Below are 19,255 nucleotides of genomic sequence, written 5' to 3'. Positions count from 1 at the left end.
TTTACCTTTACCTAACTTATGCTGACCTAGTAATTTACAGACAGGTGTGTAGTCTCTTTGTGAGTAACACAGCATAGGTGGTCAGTTGCTGGGTTTCTGTTTATTGATGAGGAAAAACAGGTGCTGAGCTGACGAAGGTAAGGATCACATCCCCCTGTTTTAAATGCTTACTACCCACATTGGGTTGAGTGACAGCCGACACTTTTCTTAAGCCAATCAGATCACGTTTGCCAGGTAACCCGTGTGACACCTTTCCAAGCATTGTGGGGGAGGGTCACACTACCTGTGGGAAGGGAAAGATGACTATTGCCGGTGGACATTGCTACCCAGATTTCTCAACCTTCCGGCCTACAATATTCTGTGCTTGTGGGGCTCCCCCCCCCCCCATCAACACTTAACAGTAACAGAAGGAAGTGTGGTCTGAAAACAGAAACCGTTGCCCTGACAAACTGTGAAGAAATCCACTTTGAGGATGTTTAACAGTTAAAGAAGAACCAAAGAAATCATTATTTCTTTGCAAAACAATGGATATTCCAAATGCAGCTAAAATAAATCTGCTTTATGCCAGCATGGCTCTCTTTTAAAAACAGAAAACAAAATCCCTGATGATTTGCCAGCACCTACACCCATGCAAATTCTTCACATTTTTTTATTATTTTTCTTTGTCATGCAAATGTATTCCACTGTGAAATACAAACAGAGCTCTCGCTTTTCTCACAGAAAAATTCCACTTATTTTTGGAACGAGAGTTTAACCAATTTAACTGCATTTATTTAACATTTGACACACAAACACACGGAGTCTGCAAGTATCTTCGGCTCGCTGCGTCCAAAGCCAGACCCCACTGCCCTTTCTGCCCCGAGTGACACTTGCAAGCTGAGACAGGGCAGGTGGCCTTAAGATAAAAGGGTCTTCTCAGTAGTGGCTCCTTTCAGATGGAATGTCTTCCCCATCGAGGCTCAGGTGGCACCTCCTTCATGACCTGTTTTATTCTCACATGCTATTCTTTTTTATTATCACAAACCTGGTGCCTTTATTACGCCAGGTCTTCACATGGCTGCTTTATTCTGGAGTTGTTAGGTTTGTGCTCCTTGCTACTTGGCCTACGGCCTTCTAACCCCATCGCTTTTTCGGAACTAGGGCTTTAGGTTTGGGTAGCTTCGCTGGTTAGCACATGGTCCTAATAATGCCAAGGTTGCAGGTTCGATCCGCATTTAGGACAACTGCATATTCCAGCATTGCAATAGGTTGGACTGAATGATTCTGAGGGTCTCTTCCAACTCTACAATTCTATGATTCACAGAACTGTATCCTTACTGATTTTGTTGTTTTACATTGCTTTTAACTGTGGGTGACACCCGATATTGTTTTATTGCTGCACAGAATTGCATTTTTGTTGATTTGGCTATTTTGAGTTTTTGAAATACACACACACACACAAACACACACACATGCAGTCATACCTTGGAAGTCGAATGGAATCCGTTCCAGAAGTCTGTTCAACTTCCAAAACTTTCGGAAACCAAAGCGCGGCCTCCTGCAGCCAATCGGAAGCTGCGCTTTGGTTTCCGAACGTTTTGGAAATCAAACAGACTGCAGCCAATCAGAAGCCACGGAAGCCCTGTTGGACGTTCAGCTTCCAAAAGAACGTTCGGAAACCAGAACAGTGACTTCTAGGTTTCGATCGTTTGAGAGCTTTGTTCAGGAGCCAAGGCGTTTGAGATCCAAGGTATGACAGTATATATAGTTCACATTTTTGTTTATTATTAAGAATAATCTTATTAGGAACCCACCAGTTAAGCAGAGGCCCCATGATGGGCTACATAATATAAAAATACCCCCAAAAAAACATTATAAAATCACAATGAAACATAATAAAAGCAGCAGCAAATCATTGTGGGTGTGGCTCAATTTAAAAAAAATAAAAATCACTGCACCTCAACCCTTGAAAATTTAGGACACTTTTTCCATGGTTGCCCCTAGACCAGGGAAAGGAAACCTGTCACCCTGTACTGGTTGTTGGACTCCAACACCCATCATCCCTGACCACTGGCCATGCTGCCTGGGGCAACCATGGAAAAAGTGTCCCACATTTCACTGCTCCTCGAACTACATCATGAGCATGGCCTCCAGAGCTGATCTGAGGTTCAAGGAGGTCACTATCCAGAACAGACCCAACGAAGTCAATGCTCTTGCACAACTATTTCATTGGGTCTATGTGGAGTGTGACTAATGCTGCCCTATATTTCTTGTTCAGCACCTGGAGAATGACAATTATTGGACAACTGACAGAGCTTAAAAAACTGTAATATATATATTGGAACAAGTCTCCAAAAGACAGGCAGTTCTCACTCCTATAACATGGTTTCTACCGAGTTCCTGTAGATTCCCAAGCCAAAATAAACTTCCTAAGAAAATAATCTAATAAGCATCCAGTTTTCCAGGAAACTGTACTTTATTATCCATTTTGCTACAGTTCTCTTTCTTGTAGGGTTGCAGTCATTTACGAAACGTTTGAGCATTTTTATGGAGAACTGTCTTTCCCTGACTTCTATACACAAACTCTTTCTAAAGCATGTCTGCAAGCCAATATTGCTCTCTTCATTAGGGTTGAAAACAAGAGCCAAAAAGCACCGTGAGCCAGAGTGCAGCTATAGTTCAGCCACTCGGTTTCGCCTTCCCCAATTTCCTACTATTATTTCTGACTCCTTTTTCACACACCCTCTGAGGCAAATGTCTGAAATTCCCATAGGGATAGCGTTAAGGAACTGAAGTAATGCTACAAACGCCACTCAACCCCAGTCAAACAAAAGATAAGCCCAAAATAAGTTCATTCTTTTTTTCTCTCACAGTGACACTATTCAGAGACAGGAAGGAAATTTGAGGAGAAAAAGAGAGAGCATTCCTACAGAAATGCTGCCTCGAGACTTCAAAGCTATGATAGCTATTTGCCCCTAGTGTGGCACATCATGTCTATACATTCGCTTTCAAAAATAAAGCATCTCCTGAAATTCTACACCATGGGGAACACGCAAGGTGATGGATTCTCTCTATACAGTGTAACCTCGGATTAAGTACTTACCGTATTTTTCGCTCTATAGGACGCACCAGACCATAGGAGGGGGAGAACGGGGGGGGGGGGAATTCTCCCCTTCCATTTCTTCTCCCGCTTCGCTGAAGGGGCGCTGCGCAGAGAGGCGCTCCAAAGGCTTGCGGGTAGCTGCCTGAAGCCCTCGGAGCGCAGTGGGAGTTACCACTGCACTCCGGGGGCTTCAGGCAGCTTCAGCAAAAGTAACGTGAAGCCTCCGGAGCACGTGCGGAGCTCTCCCTCTGCGCTTCGGAGGCTTTGCGTTGCTATTGCTGAAGCCAAGGAGCCTGCATTCGCTCCATAGGATGCACACACATTTTCCCTTAATTTTTGGAGGGGAAAAGTGCGTCCTATAGAGCGAAAAATGTGGTAATTCGTTCCGGAGGTCCGTTCTTAACCTGAAACTGTTCTTAACCTGAGGTACCACTTTAGCTAATGGGGTCTCCCGCTGCCACTGCGCCGCCAGAGCACGATTTCTTTTCTCATTCTGAAGCAAAGTTCTTAACCCGAGGTACTATTTCTGGGGGAGCGGAATCTGTAACCTGAAGCGTCTGTAACCTGAAGCGTATGTAACCCAAGGTATCACTGTACTATGAACTACCAGCAGCCGCTCAAAACAAAACAGGACACATGTCAGTCCTTTATTCATTAACAGGAACAAGCAGATCCAACAACCAATAAATAACTAGCACAGAATCACAGAAATGGAGAGTTGGAAGAAACAACCTGTCATCTAATTCAACCCTCTGCAATGGAAGAATCTCAGCTGAAGCATCCATGACAGATGTCCATCCAACCTCTGCTTTTAAGACTTCCAGTGAAGGAGAGTCCACTATCTTCCAAGGGAGACATTTCCATTCTTCAACAGCTCTTACTGTCAGAAAGTTCTTAATAACATATTGCATATGCGTGCACTTAAAGCTCTTGTAATAACTATCACCATTTGTAAGCATTCTGCACTATTCAAAGCTGCTGATTCTTTAAAAGCTTTCCAATCTCAGCTTTGCACAAAGAGCAAATTATGGGATCCATTTCCCCATTCCCACCCAAATGGTGCAATGAACCACATTTAAAAACTCCTTTAAGAAACAGTACATGACTGAGAAGAAATTGCCATGTATTCATGAACTGTATGACAAGCATGCATCGCTGGCTACAGATTTGTGCTTTTTCAAGCAAGTTTTCAGAAAGCTTCCAGAAGAGACATCCAGATTTAGGCAAAGCTAATGTCTAGAGTTTAAAAAAAATCAACCCACGTTTGGGAGTAAAAAATACTGGCTTTCCAGAGGCCCTTTCCACTCCAGTTCCACACAGTGAGTCATGCATATTTCTTTCCAGTATGTTCACCCTAGTGATTATAGACTGCTACACCAAGCCAATTGTAGATTATATAATAAACAAGATCTCATGCTAGATAAAGAAAGAAGTGTCCCACAGGTGCATCAAACCACTAGCATAGAGAGAGACACATCTGCAAGTATACAGTTTGGATTATTTATTTCCCTAGACACACTGCATAGAATACTTGGAGCAAAGGAAGATTCTACAGTTATAATTTCTACTCAGTTGATATTCTTAATACGCCAATAGCAGATGAGAAGCTTGATCTCTTCTTCTCAGGAATCTTCTTTGGCGATCACTCATAGCCAAGTAAGATGGTCTTCCATGAACATGGTCTTAATAGTGAGTCCATAAGTGACTGTGGAGACCAATTCTGGATCCACACATCCTTCCACAGTGGATACATAGGTTTCCAAGTAGGAGTTGATCACGGTGAGAGTTTGCTTGTTTCTCCCTTTCGTCCTGAGTCCGTGCTTCTTCAAAGTCTATAACACTTTTGGTAAAGGCTGTTCTCCAATTGGAGCGCTCACAGGCCCATGTTTCCCAGTTATCAGTGTTTATACAACATTTGTTGACATTTGCCTTGAGAACCTTTTTAAACCACTTCTGCTGTCCATCGGTATTTCGCTTTCCATTCTTAAGTTGGGAATAGAGTAGTTGCTTTGGAAGACGATAATCAGGCATCTGAACAACATCCAAAGCCTTAAGCCCCAAGGTGATAGGATGGTTGCATACCCGTGTGTCTGCTACAAAGCTTCAGGAAGGAACAATATGCAGTAGACACACCTCAATTTTTCCACTGCCAATTGCATCTGCTTTCTCCAACTGTTCACTCAACCACATTTCTCTTGGCCAGGCTCCATGAGGCAAAGTGGTTGATGTGGTTGATGGAGAGACGTGATTGGCAAGGAGGAGGACAATAGTTTTGAGGGCGGGAAAGGGGTTCAGTTTCATTTTGCTGCTACAAAATCTGCGTTCCAAGACCTGTGTCATGCCACCATTGTGTCTGTCTTGGAACACAGATCCTTACAACTTCATCCATCTCCCTTGATATCCTCCCTAAGCAAAATGGATGGCTGCTCCTCCATGTCTCATGCCCACTCTCAACTTTACGTTCTATCAACATATCAGCCAGATGCCTTTCACACTGTGCTGCTCTTTGTCTGCTTCCCAACCCTAAATTTATCCCGTTGAAATGACATCATATTCGCCATAGCAATGCTACTGCATCAGGCAGAGCAAGAATGTGTAAACCTTGAAATGCATCTACTATTCTCTCTATAGCCCTGTTCAGGTATCCCTGTCTGATACTTGGAGTACGACTCCTGTCCGCAGGCAATTGCTACTAGGTAGGCGAAAGCCAAATGGTTGGTTCCAATTTGCCTAGTGGAAAAAATTCCTACCTAGCCCCAACAACATGGCAACCGACAACTGCCATAGCAAGGTCAAATCAGAGCAACGCATTAGAAGAGGGTGGGTAGGTAGGGTGATCCAACGAAGAGGAAAGGAAGAGGAAACCATCCAGCTGCACCGTGATTAAATGGCCCATGGCCACTCCCACCCTGCTGGCTGATTGGCTGGGGCTGTCCCTCAACAAAGGTGACACGGCTGGTGATGACGTAGGGGTGAGGTGGTGGACCTCCACCCCCACGCCGGAAAACTATTGAGACACGGCCGCCTGTGCACAACGTCACCCACCGATATAGAGGTGAGCAGATTTGGAGTACACCTCCTGACCCCAGGCAATGATTTCCACCAATGATTTCCGACTCCCTACCCCATACATTTGCTGTATGTGTGAATGGAGTGTATCTGAACAGGGCTCTAACTGAGAACTTAAGACTGTTGTTCCACCGCCTTGTTTTTTGAAAAATCAGTGGAACAACCACACTATTCTTCAGTAAATGGTCAATAATTTAAACAAACAATAGGTCAAGATACAGTTTCCTAAATCAGCAAAAAAAAATATTAATTATGTAACATATAAAGCAGGATATAGCCTCTGCTAAATTTAGCTCTAAGACACAGTTTTCTTAGAAGTGACTTTTACTGAAGATGCAGGAGGAATCAGGGTGCACTCAAAATAAAAATGGGACCCTGGGTGTAGTGAATTCGAAAAGTCCAAAGCAGTCATTTATATATTTTTTAAAAAATACTGTCTGTGATTTAAAATGTTCAGGTCCTAATTGGAATGCATCCCAAGATATTCATAAATAGCAATGTGAATTTTCACTACCGCTGCACACGTTTAATAAGGCAGGTGTGCTTGCATTACTCTGGAGAAAACGGCCACCACAACACCAGGATGTAAACAAGACAACCAAAACGTCTCAGCCACAAGATACTTACCAGTCCTGCAATGGGAGTTGGCAGTCTGTTGATCTTTTTGACCAAACCAGGCTTTATGGAATTCAGCAACCTGTCACGAGAAAGGAGTGTGTCAGATGAAGGATCAGTCAGAAGACTCAACTTGAAAATTGCTTTTCTCCCGGTCGGTGAGAACACTTAACGCAGCAGGGAAACCTTGAGACTATTAACTTGGGACAAAAATTACGTAAGCCTGCAAGCGCTATTGTTTTAAGTTCAGATCGGTATCTCTAGGTCTGTCAAGAGCTTTGAGCTGCAGTGCGTACTTAAGTGGAGGCCTGAGGAATTTGAGGCATGGATTCAACCTGTACACAACTGGCTGGCTCTGGTCAAAGAAGGGAAATGCAGCGAGACTGGCTACACTTGAGCTGATTTATACCAGCAGGCCAGAAGGTCATGTGATTCCCTGACCCCTATGAAATAGGGAGCAACCAGGAGTCCTTGATCTTCCCACTACAGACTGCCGTCACCTCACTCCCTGTCTGCCTTTCCCTTGCCTCACCCTCAATTCAACTTTTAAAAGGAACTGAAGGGACGTTGGCGCAAGAAAAAAGAGTGAGGAAGGGATACCAGTGCTGATTTTCTAGGAAAAAATAGGTGCCAGAACTTACCGTGAACAAATCCCTCGTTCTCTTTCAATTGAAGCCAGCACGCTCAAGTCATTGAAAACCTCCACTGTCACATCTGTGATGTCAATGTGACAACAAAGCACTGTGGGACCTGCAACAAGTGTGTGTGTGTGTGGATTTGATCATCACTGCATGTGGCTCAACGGCTGTGTGGGAGAGAGGAACCACTGGCTTTTGCTCAGTAGCATGATATCTGCCATCCTAGGCCTTCTCCTAATCCCACTCATTGCTTTCTGCATTTATGTGGAGTTCTTCCTTAACCCCATGAGGCTGCGCATAGACCAGTACTTTGAAGGCCTGAAGAACCCAACGGATGTGTGGTTTGTGCTCCCATTGAGACACAAGGACCTGCCATTTTGGGGTGATGGCACCCACTTGAGTTCCTGCTGAAAAAGGGCCCTGATGGAAACCATGTAGAAGGACTGGTGAACCTTATAGCCCTTCAAATGTTGTTGGACTACAACTCCCATCACCCCCACCCTTGCTGACAGGGGCTGATGGAAATCTCACAACAACCGAAAGGTCACAGGTTCCCCATTCCAGATCTGCATGTTCCCTTCATAACAAACTGGAACGGTTGACGCATGCCACAATGTGTGGCACTGGGTCCGACGGTGGATTATGAATTCTCTCCCCACAGAATTCATGGCACGATGGTGGATGCTGCCAAAGGTTGCAATGCCTGCATGGAGAGAATTCATCCCACAGAGATCATTTCTGGATTTTTCCACAGCTGACATTTGGACGAGACATCTGATCAACGTTCTGGTCACCTTCCAACTGGGACTACTCTTGAAGGTTGCACGGGAGCTGAGCTCCATTAAAGCAGAATATGGGTGCCAGAATATTAGCCAGTTCAGACTGGTGAAATCACAGCACATCAGTTCTGCAGGAGTCACACTACTGGCTGCCTCCTTGCTTCTGGGCCCAATTCACTTGTGCTTAATGCTAAAGTCCTAAGATGCTTGGTACCACTATATCTAGAAGAGCGCATCTCACTGTATTAGCCTGCCAGTGCCTTAAAAGACACATTTTAAGAGCCTTTTTTAAGAGCATTTTAAAAGACACATTTAAAAGCCTGAGCCTTTTAGGAGTTTCAGCCTTGATTGCTTAACCCACTCAGCAATTGACTGCTTTTAGCTGCCTTAATCTGATTATCAGGGATGCAGGTGGCGCTGTGGGTTAAAGCCTCAGCGCCTAGGACTTGCCGATCAAAAGGTCGGCGGTTCGAATCCCTGCGGCGGGGTGTGCTCCCGCTGCTCGGTCCCAGCGCCTGCCAACCTAGCAGTTCGAAAGCACCTCCGGGTGCAAGTAGATAAATAGGGACCGCTTACCAGCGGGAAGGTAAACGGCGTTTCCGTGTGTGGCTCTGGCTCGCCAGAGCAGCGATGTCACGCTGGCCACGTGACCCGGAAGTGTCTCTGGACAGCGCTGGCCCCTGGCCTCTTAAGTGAGATGGGCGCACAACCCCAGAGTCTGTCAAGACTGGCCCATATGGGCAGGGGTACCTTTACCTTTACCTTTTAATCTGATTATCATTACATTTTTTTAAAAAAAGTTAGATTGTTGCTACATTGTTGTTTTGTTTGTTGCACCCCGCCTTGGTTTTGCCATGGATGAAGGGCTATACAGTGGTACCTCAGGTTAAGTACTTAATTCGTTCCGGAGGTCCGTTCTTAACCTGAAACTGTTCTTAACCTGAAGCACCACTTTAGCTAATGGGGCCTCCTGCTGCCGCCGTGCCGCCGGAGCACGATTTCTGTTCTCATCCTGAAGCAAAGTTCTTAACCTGAAGCACTATTCCTGGGTTAGCGGAGTCTGTAACCTGAAGCGTATGTAACCTGAAGTGTTTGTAACCTGAGGTACCACTGTAAATATTTTAAATAAATAAAGGGGAGAAACGACAAGGATGTGTGGCCAAGAAATTGACAAGGAATGAGGAGGCAAAAGAATGGGAAGGATGAAGAAAAAAAAAACATTGGGTGTGTCTCTAAAAATGAAGGTGGAATGAAATGGCCATTGTTAAAGAGATTTCAAAGCTTAAGTTCTCAGAGAGAGAGAGAGACTGCGGGCTTAATATCCCTTTGAGCCAAATTCCCAAGATCAGAGAGTCATTTTTCAGTCTATGGAAGGTTTAGGTTTGTCTAGCAGCTAGCTCCTACCACAGAAATAAATTTCTAAATCCTGAGCCCCTGATTTCCACTATTGGTTTTTCCCCACTCATTTATCAGTTGCAGGAGGAGGGGGAGGTGTTTCTGATGCTCAGCCACCCCACATCAGATCTTAGTTTCCCTTACCTTTAAAATATCGAGTCCCAACACCTTTATCTAAGTCACTGATGGGAAGTATGAGTGGGGAAATATCAAGCATAATTATAACAACAGTGTGATGAAGACCTTCAGGGTATTTTCCTTCCATTCCCAACACCTAACCCTATTGACTCACATCTGGAGTGAGCAGTATAACAGGAATGCGAGAATGTGTGAATCTGAGATCAATCAGCTGCTAACACTACAAGTGATATGTGTAGAAGATCACTTAGATCCAGGGCTCCCCCCCCCCCAGCTGGAACTCACTGGACCGCTGTTCCAGCACCTCTCAAGTGGGCGCCGTTGCCATTATAACAGAACAAGGGAGGCGTTCATGGTGAGTCCCGGCACCTCTTTTTTCTAGAAAAATAGCACTGCTTAGATCCCTTAATTTCCCAGTAGTGATGTATGGAAGTGAGAGCTGGACCATAAAGAAGCCTGATCGCCAAAGAATTGATGCTTTTCAATTATGGTGCTGGAGGAGACTCTTGAGAGTCCCATGGACTGCAAGAAGATCAAACCTCTCCATTCTTAAGGAAATCAGCCCTGAGTGCTCACTGGAAGGCCAGATCATGAAGCTGAGGCTCCAATACTTTGGCCACCTCATGAGGAGAGAAGACTCCCTGGAAAAGACCCTGATGTTGGGAAAGATGGAGGGCACAAGGAGAAGGGGGCGATAGAGGATGAGATGGTTGGATAGTGTTCTCGAAGCTACGAACATGAGCCTGACCAAACTGCAGGAGGCAGTGGAAGACAGGAGTGCCTGGTGTGCTCTGGTCCATGGGGTCACGAAGAGTCAGACACGACTAAACGACTAAACAACAACAAGATCCCTTAAAACACCGAAAGGGAAAGATTTCACAGTAGCTTCCAGAATAATAAAGCTTACCAGGGCCTGAAGAGTTTGGGTAATTTCCCAGATCTATGTGAGTTAACAACCAAATGGCTTGGGTCTACTCAAGCTTAACATTTGCAGACAATTTGCATGTAATGTCTGTGTGGCACACCCATGAGCCAGATGTAGGAAAGAGAAGACCAGTGTGAGGGTCCCCTCATTACATATAACTTTTATGCACATATTTTAATTGAATTGGGCCAGGGATATTATAGTTCAGGAGACTCAAGTGGGGATTCCCACGCCCCATGTTGATTAACACACCCATTATGCAAAAGCGAAGAAGCAAACCATGAGAACTGGCATCTTCCCAGTTTCATGCTATCAGCTGACAGCTGCAATGAGCACACCTACTATAATTCAGTACACATGGGACTATGTACTCTGCACTAGAAGTATTAACCCAATGGCTCCAAAAGCTGTGCACCAAGAAAAACGTGGTTACTTCTGCAACCTGTTTAAAACGAGAAAACATTGTGATTCTGGTTTTGATCATGGTAGGGAGGGGAAATGGGATTAGACAAAATTGTGGAGAATAAGGCTACGAGTTCTGTGTGTTGGACTAGCACATGGGTAGGCAAACTAAGGCCCGGGGGCCGGATCCGGCCTAATCACCTTCTAAATATGGCCCGCGTACAGTCTGGGTATCGGTGTGTTTTTACATGAGTAGAATGTGTCCTTTTACTTAAAATGCATCTCTGGGTTTTTTGTGGGGCACAGGAATTCGTTCATATATATATATTTCCAAAATATAGTCCAGCCCCCCACAAGGTCTGAGGGACAGTGGACCAGCCCCCTGCTGAAAAAGTTTGCTGACCCCTGTAGGATCTGGGAAACCGAGAATCAAATGCCCTCTGAGCCACGAAGCTCCTGGGGTGAACTTGGGCCAGCCATTGGGCTCAGCCTAACCTACTTCACAGGCTTGTCGTGAGGATTAAAATGGAGAGAGGGAGAGCCATGTACACCACCTTGAGCTCCTTGAAGGAAAAGCGGGACATACAGTGGTACCTTGGGTTAAGTACTTAATTTGTTCTGGAGGTCCGTACTTAACCTGAAACTGTTCTTAACCTGAAGCACCACTTTAGCTAATGGGGCCTCCTGCTGCTGCCGCACCGCTGGAGCACGATTTCTGTTCTCATCCTGAAGCAAAGTTCTTAACCTGAAGCACTATTTTTGGGTTAGCGGAGTCTGTAACCTGAAGCATATGTAACCTGAGGTACCACTGTACTTGTGCTAATAATGAAGAGTATGATGGCTATGCATAAGCAGGAGAATTTGATTGCACTCATGTCCTATGTAGAATTATAAAACCATAGAACTGTAGACTTGTAAGGAGCCACATCTAGCCCAACCCCCCTGCAATGCAGGATTTTTTTTGCCCGGCGTGGGGTTCGAACCCACAACCTCTGCTGACTGAGCTCTGCTCTGCTGACTGAGCTATTCTGTAGGCTCTGCCTAGGTATCTGGCTGGCCATTGTGGAAAATAGGATGCTGGGTTTTAGTCTAAACTAGCAGGTCTTTTTCTTATGTACCCAGTGCTGTTTTTGTTTAAAAAAATATTTAGGGGCGCTCTCATTTTCCTACTCGTATTGAAATACTGCCCCTCAGTGAGGCCAAACTTATATTCACAAAATGTTTAGGGGCATGCGTACCCCTGCACCCCCCCCCCAAAGGCACCGTATGTACCTACTGTATACACTGAAGCCCAATGCCCTACTGGAAATCTCAGACTTGGTTTCTAGGATTTCAGCAAGCAAAGACTTTCAGAGTCAATGTCTCCAGCCATAAGGACTAGAAACCTCCTTTAAAAAGGGGGGGAGGACTGCAAAGGTCCCCATGAAGCACATCCACATTTTGTGCTTCTTCTGAACTCCTGCAGAATTGTGGCGTGCACACACACACACACACACACACACACACACAATATTAAGGATATTATTCACTGTTGTGTCTTGAACATCCAAAATCCAGAGTGCAGTGTTCTGTAGAATCAAAGGGGGCCGGGAATTCTGATTATTGAAGCATAAGGTTAAAATTAATCAGATAGTATTTTCTAGTTTAATCCAATCTCGGATCCAAGTAACATGCAGCTTCATAATATAGTTTGAAATCTGGAAGGGAGAAACCTCCTCTGTCTTTCATATCTGTAAATATTTTATGTTTTATCCTTGGCTTCTTCCCTTTCCATATAAATTTTGAGATATCCTTTTGCCATTTTTTGAAGCATGATGTGTTACTTATTACCGGTATTGACTGAAACAAAAATAACGTTTTGGGCAATGTGTTTATCTTAATGGCTACAATTCTGCCTAATAACGATAAGTTCATTCTTCCCCATATATCTAGATTTCTTTTTATTTTGTTCCAGCCCTTTTCATGGTTGTCTTTATATATGTTTGCAAGTGGTAGAGTCTGTTCTCCTAGCATTTAAACATTTTTCTTCCAGGCCAGCATAATGACAACGACACCAAGTAATATTTTCCTGACTTAAGAATTTCCAGAGTTAATGCGGATACTTCCACTCACTGCCCAAATTTTCCACAGTGGAAAATATTGAAGAAAGGGGTACAGAGAGGGGGAGAGAGAGAGAGAGAGTGCAGAATTTTAAGGATGCACAAACTATGAAACTTGATTGCAGGATTTCCTCCTGCATTTCAGTGGCACACACAAAAGCGAATCCTGGAGGTCTTAATGCAAACACCAAATGTCAGAAGCTGCTTGAAATAAATCTTTTGGAAATGTTTGCATTGGCCCTATTAAAGGTTAAGGAAGAGGTGAAGGGGAAGAGAGAGGAAAGGATCTGGGCTTGCAGTGGGAGGAAATGAAAAATGTGGTTAGACCACCACTATTAATGATTAGGGACCCAAGCTTATGAGGAAGAGGAAGACAGGAAAGAAAAACCTCTCCCTATTCAGTTCTTTGCCTGAGGCATCAGAATAGGGCTGCTATTCTTTGGCATCTTTCTTTCAATGCAGGCTGGCTTTCTTGAAAAATAAAATAAAAATACTTGTTTATTCACTGAAAGCAGTAAACTAAAATTTAAGAGTCTTCTGTGTGGTCTTTCAACATTTCAGTCAAATAGAAACTAAAGCAAATTGGACCCTTCAGAGGCAAATAAAGCAAGGTTTACTTCCTACAGAAAATATAATAATACAACAAACATGCAAGGGCAAACACTGGTGCCTTGACTTCAAAAAGGGCTGGCAGATGAGGTCACTGTTAGGTTCTGTGCTGTTGTAAGGAGAGGCATGGGCGGCAACGACCCGGATTCAAATCTCCATTTGTCCATAAAGCGCACTGGGTGCCCCAAACTAGTTTCTCTCTCTCTCTCTCTCTCTCTCTCTCTCTCTCTCTGAAACAAACCTAATCTTGTAAAAAGGCCTTAGCGCAGCAGCATGCAGAGGGTCCCAGATTTAATCTCAGGTAACTAATTTTTTCCTGCCAACCTAGCAGTTCGAAAGCACGTCAAAGTGCAAGTAGATAAATAGGTACCGCTCCGGCGGCAAGGTAAACGGCGTTTCCGTGCGCTGCTCTGGTTCACCAGAAGTGGCTTAGTCATGCTGGCCACATGACCCAGAAGCTGTATGCTGGCTCCCTCGGCCAATAAAGCGAGATGAGTCGGCCATGACTGGACCTAATGGTCAGGGGTCCCTTTACCTTTACCTTTAATTATTATTTTTTTTATTTATTGAATTTATATACCGCCCTATACCCAAAGGTCTCAGGGCAGTTCACAGAACAAAATCAGAATATAAAACCACAAAATATGTAATCAAAATAAAAACAACAACCCAATAGCCCCCCCCAACAACCCAATAACTAGGGGCAGGGCTGGGAAATGAAGCCCCAGACAGCTGCTTCTAATAAGTGTAGATAATACTAAGCTACATCTGTAAGGGAGACGCAGACATCTAAATAGAGACTATTATTTGTGGCACGGTATCCCTTTACGTGCATTTATTTTTGTTTCAGATTTGTCATGGCCAATAGCTAGCACAATAAAGTTATTTGGTTTGGATTGGATACTAAGCTACATTGATCAATGATGTGACTCAGTGTAAGGCAACTTTCTTTGTTCCTAATGTAACCCCACATGACTGTACCGAGAGAATAAAAAGACATATTCACTGCCCTCAGGTACCTGGACAAAAATGCGGGAAAATATATTAACAAAGGCAGCTTCAAAAAGTTTACTTGAAAAAAGGTAAGTTCTTTCTCTGTAGGATTTATATGGGGGGTGGGGTAAAGAAAGAAGTACAACTGGGTTCAAATATTCTTTCTCCCATGTAAAAATGCATGAGATTTCCGTCTTAGGCCTGTTGTGACACATGTGGCGCTGTGACCTAAACCACTGAGCCTCTTGGGCTTGTCAATCAGAAAGTTGGTGGTTGAAATCCCCATGATGGGGTGAGCTCCCGTTGCTCTGTCCCAGCTCCTGCCAACCTAGCAGTTCGAAAACACACCGGTGAGAGTAGATAAATAGGTACCACTGAGTTGGGAAGGTAAACAGCGTTTCTGTGCACTCTGGCACTCGTCACAGTGTCACGTTGCGCCAGAAGCGGTTTAGTCATGCTGGCCACATGACCCGGAAAGTCGTCTGTGGGCAAATGCTGGCTCCCTCAGCCTGAAAGCAAGATGAGTGCCACAACCCCATATCTGCCTTTGACTGGACTTAACCACCCAGGGGTCCTTTACCTTTACCTAGGCCTGTTGTACAGAAAAAATGCACAACAGAAGTTCCCTTGCGGCTTTTGGGGCAGTGTGGTGACTTCTGAAACTGACCAGAATTTCAAAAGCAGAGGGGTCTGCCATTCAAAGTGTGTTGGGAGCACGGGGAGTCACACATCCCAGTACGCATGTCCGAGTCCTTGTGGGATCCCAGCTTTAGGCAAAAGTTATCCCTTCCCTCTGGCTATATTATTCTCAATCCTTTTATGCAGAAGGTTATTCCGGCTGCAACTTTGCATAGCTCTCACTTGATGCTCTACCTTCTACTTGTTGCTTTGGTCACGGACCCCATACCGAGCTATAATATTTGTTCCTCATTACATCTTGAACAATAAAAACATAGCAGGTTGCGACTCCGGCCTGATACAAAAACAGCCTCCCATGTCCCTGCCTGAACTTAGATCTCTGTCCTTAATGAGACTCGACGTCTCCCTCCAGGCTAGACGCAAGCCAAATCCAAGAAGCCGATAATGGTTTGGCATTAGAATATACAGCACTGTATACCACAGGAAATCGCTAGCCTTTTGTCACATTGTGGCATGGGTCACTCACATTCATTCCATAAAGGCAAAATACCTGATTTTTTTGTGTGTGTGTGTTTATGCACTCACAAAGCAAAAACAACAAACTCCCCTAGCTGCACGAGTACATCGCAGTGCTATTGTTAATCTTAGGCAGTGACTAATTAACCAATTAAGTACGATAATCATCATAATAATAAATTTGATTTATACCCCGCCCTTCCCGGTTCAAAAACCGGGCTCAGGGCAGCTAACAACAAATTTAAAACATTTAATTGATGCAACAAAAAACAGCATAAAATACAGTATAAAACGTGAATAACAATAAATTCAGAATTCAAAAATCAATTTAGGGGGGAAATCCATCCAATAAACATTAGATGATCACCAGGGCTAGCTGGCTAAATTAGTCCTCTTTGGGCCAGCGGGAAGACCAGGGGAGAATGAGCTGTGGGATCCCAGAGCAGGTGATCTTCATAAAAAGGGGAGGGGGAGGGAAGGAAGGGGAATAAAAGATCAGGCTAAGTTCAAGCTGAAAACCAGGCAAAATAGCTCTGTCTTACAGGCCCTGCGGAAAGAAGTTAAACCCTGCAGGGCCGTAGTCTCATGGGACAGAGCATTCCACCAGGTCAGAGCCATCACTCAGAAGGCCGTGGCCCTGGTGGAGGATATAGACTTTACCACCAAATAAACTTAAAACTTCCATGAATGACCAGGAAAGCCTTTCAAAGTTGGGAGTACTTGAAAAATTATTACATCCAAGTGATCAGCACACCAAATGCACACTTAGCACATCTTGGAAAGCAAATGCCATTCTGGATTCTGTAGTTGGTTCCAAAAACCAGTTTCTCTCACAACTGACATGACCCCAAATGAATAAACCGTGGCAATACCTTCCGCCCTGTATTGACATTTGGAGCATTGAAGAGGAAAATGATAGGACACAATGGAAACATAAACATAGAACTGATCATCTCTGGCATTATTTGAAAACCACTGGTCTATCCTGCTCATTGGGTATTAGCTAGCCCCTCCACTCCCCATTCGCACTGATTCATAAAATCCATTAAAAAACAAGTATCATAGCCCTCACTGTCATAATCACTTCCTTTACACAGGACAAGCCATAAGATACTGTTGCAAGGAAGGTCTCTTCCCAGAGAAGAGGAAGATAGAATACTTTAAAACTTACAGCTTTACCTACTGGTTTTTGGAATTCAAGCAAGACTTTAAATTGCCCATTTGTTTCTGCTCATTCCAATCTCTCTGAATTCTCATTTTTAAAGGGTGTTGCTAAAAGGGGTGTTTTGATCACTTCTTTAACGCCTTTTAAAGAGACCACTAGGTATTAACAGAGGGACGCAGGTGGCGCAGGGACGCAGGTGGCGCAGGGACGCAGGTGGCGCTGTAGGTTAAAGCCTCAGCGCCTAGGGCTTGCCGATCGAAAGGTCGGCGGTTCGAATCCCTGCGGCGGGGTCGCTCCCGCTGCTCGGTCCCAGCGCCTGCCAACCTAGCAGTTCGAAAGCACCTCCGGGTGCAAGTAGATAAATGGGGACCGCTTACCAGCGGGAAGGTAAACGGCGTTTCCGTGTGCGGCTCTGGCTCGCCAGAGCAGCGATGTCACGCTGGCCACGTGACCCGGAAGTGTCTCCGGACAGCGCTGGCCCCTGGCCTCTTAAGTGAGATGGGCGCACAACCCCAGAGTCTGTCAAGACTGGCCCGTACGGGCAGGGGTACCTTTACCTTTACCTTTAGGTATTAACAGAGAATTACTGCTTTAAAACAAATGGTTGCAATTGCAAACAGCTGCTCAAACATTTACCAGCAGGTCTGGTCCACCTAGCTGCAGCAGCTGGGCAGGAAAACTGACAACAGTGGTTAGACTAGATTGCCACAATACTACCGAGTGGTCTTCTGCACAGGTCAGCCTGCCCTATGCCGCTTCCGGAACTACAGTGGTACCTTGGGTTAAGTACTTAATTCGTTCCGGAGGTCCGTACTTAACCTGAAACTGTTCATAACCTGAAGCACCACTTTTTAGCTAATGGGGCCTCCTGCTGCCGCCGCGCCGCGGGAGCCCAATTTCTGTTTTTATCCTGAAGCAAAGTTCTTAACCTGAAGCACTATTTCTGGCTTAGTGGAGTGTGTAACCTGAAGCGTATGTAACCTGAAGCGTATGTAACCTGAGGTACCACTGTATAGTCTAGAGAGTGGCATGCGCTTGTAATGTACATGGAAGGGAGCAAAAATGAATGTGCCAGACCTTTCCTAGACAAACTGGTGTTTACTGAGACAGTAAAGTAAAAGGGTTAGAATACTTGTTGCAGAAAGGAGCAAGGAGGGGTCTGAAGAAGAGGAGGAGGAGGAGGAGGAGGAGGAGTTTGGATTTGATATCCCGCTTTCTCACTACCCGAAGGAGTCTCAAAGCAGCTAACAATTTCCTTTCCCTTCCTCCCCCACAACAAACACTCTGTGAGGTGAGTGGGGCTGAGAGACTTCAGAGAAGTGTGACTGGCCCAAGGTCACCCAGTTGCTGCATGTGGAGGAGCAGGGAAGCAAATCCAGTTCACCAGATTACAAGTCTACCGCTCTTAACCACTACACAGGGAGCCAAGAGTGGATGCACTCTGATGTTTTGACATCTGGGGAAATGAGAGGAATAAAGCCATAGAACCTGGCCTAGTTCCCCCTCCCCACAACTTGAAATTCATATTCCTTAGCCTTTTTCCTAATTGATATTATTATTATTTTAAGTATCCAACGTTACAGTCAATATTGTTATAGATTGGGAGGGGGAAACGCCCCCAAGCCTAGAAATTAATAAATGGTGGGATTTTGATTTTCTGTGATGCGAAAGCTGCAGAGGAAGTCCTGAGCTAGCCTATGCAGAACAGCTTGGCCAAGCTAGGGCCATTAAGAAACAATACAGGGCAATGTTGCCCTTACTCTCCTCCTTGCCCTGAGGTGTAAACAGAGACTGGGGGTTTGGATGTCTGCCACTGTAACTGGGTGTGAGTTGACAGGAAGAGTGTTTTTGGAGCAAGGCCTTCAGGGAAGAAGAAGGGAGAAGAAAGACTGGGATCCATCTTGGGCAGGCTGTCTGAAGGCTGTCTGTGAGAGATGCCTTGCCAGGCATGGCCAAACTTGGCCCTCCAGCTGTTTGGGGACTACAACTCCCATCATCCCTAGCTAATAGGACCAGTGGTCAGGGATGATGGGATTTGTAGTCCCAAAACAGCTGGAGGGCCAAGTTTGGCCATGGCTGCCTTAGACTCTAGGGCAGCACTGCTATGGGGGACAAGCCCCTCTTGAAACGACCAGGCTGTAAAATCCAGATTCTCTCTATGCAGACTGAAGGTGTAAACAGGTGAATAAAC

At 44.9% G+C, this 19,255-nt stretch overlaps 1 protein-coding gene across 9 annotated transcripts in view; it reads right to left on the bottom strand.

Annotated features, from left to right (window-relative positions):
* The window catches only part of LIMCH1 (LIM and calponin homology domains 1), a 217,692-nt gene that overhangs the window by 112,130 nt on the left and 86,307 nt on the right, over window positions 1-19,255 (bottom strand). For all 9 annotated transcript variants that reach the window (XM_079989583.1, XM_079989578.1, XM_079989581.1 and 6 more), the window contains exon 3: window positions 6,779-6,848. In XM_079989583.1, coding sequence (XP_079845709.1) covers window positions 6,779-6,848 — 70 coding nt within the window. The remainder of the gene's footprint in view (window positions 1-6,778; window positions 6,849-19,255) is intronic.

The sequence above is a fragment of the Podarcis cretensis genome, assembly GCF_951804945.1.
Source record: "Podarcis cretensis genome assembly, chromosome: 9".
NCBI classification, from domain to species: domain Eukaryota; kingdom Metazoa; phylum Chordata; class Lepidosauria; order Squamata; family Lacertidae; genus Podarcis; species Podarcis cretensis.
This window is presented reverse-complemented; position numbering and strand designations above follow the sequence as displayed.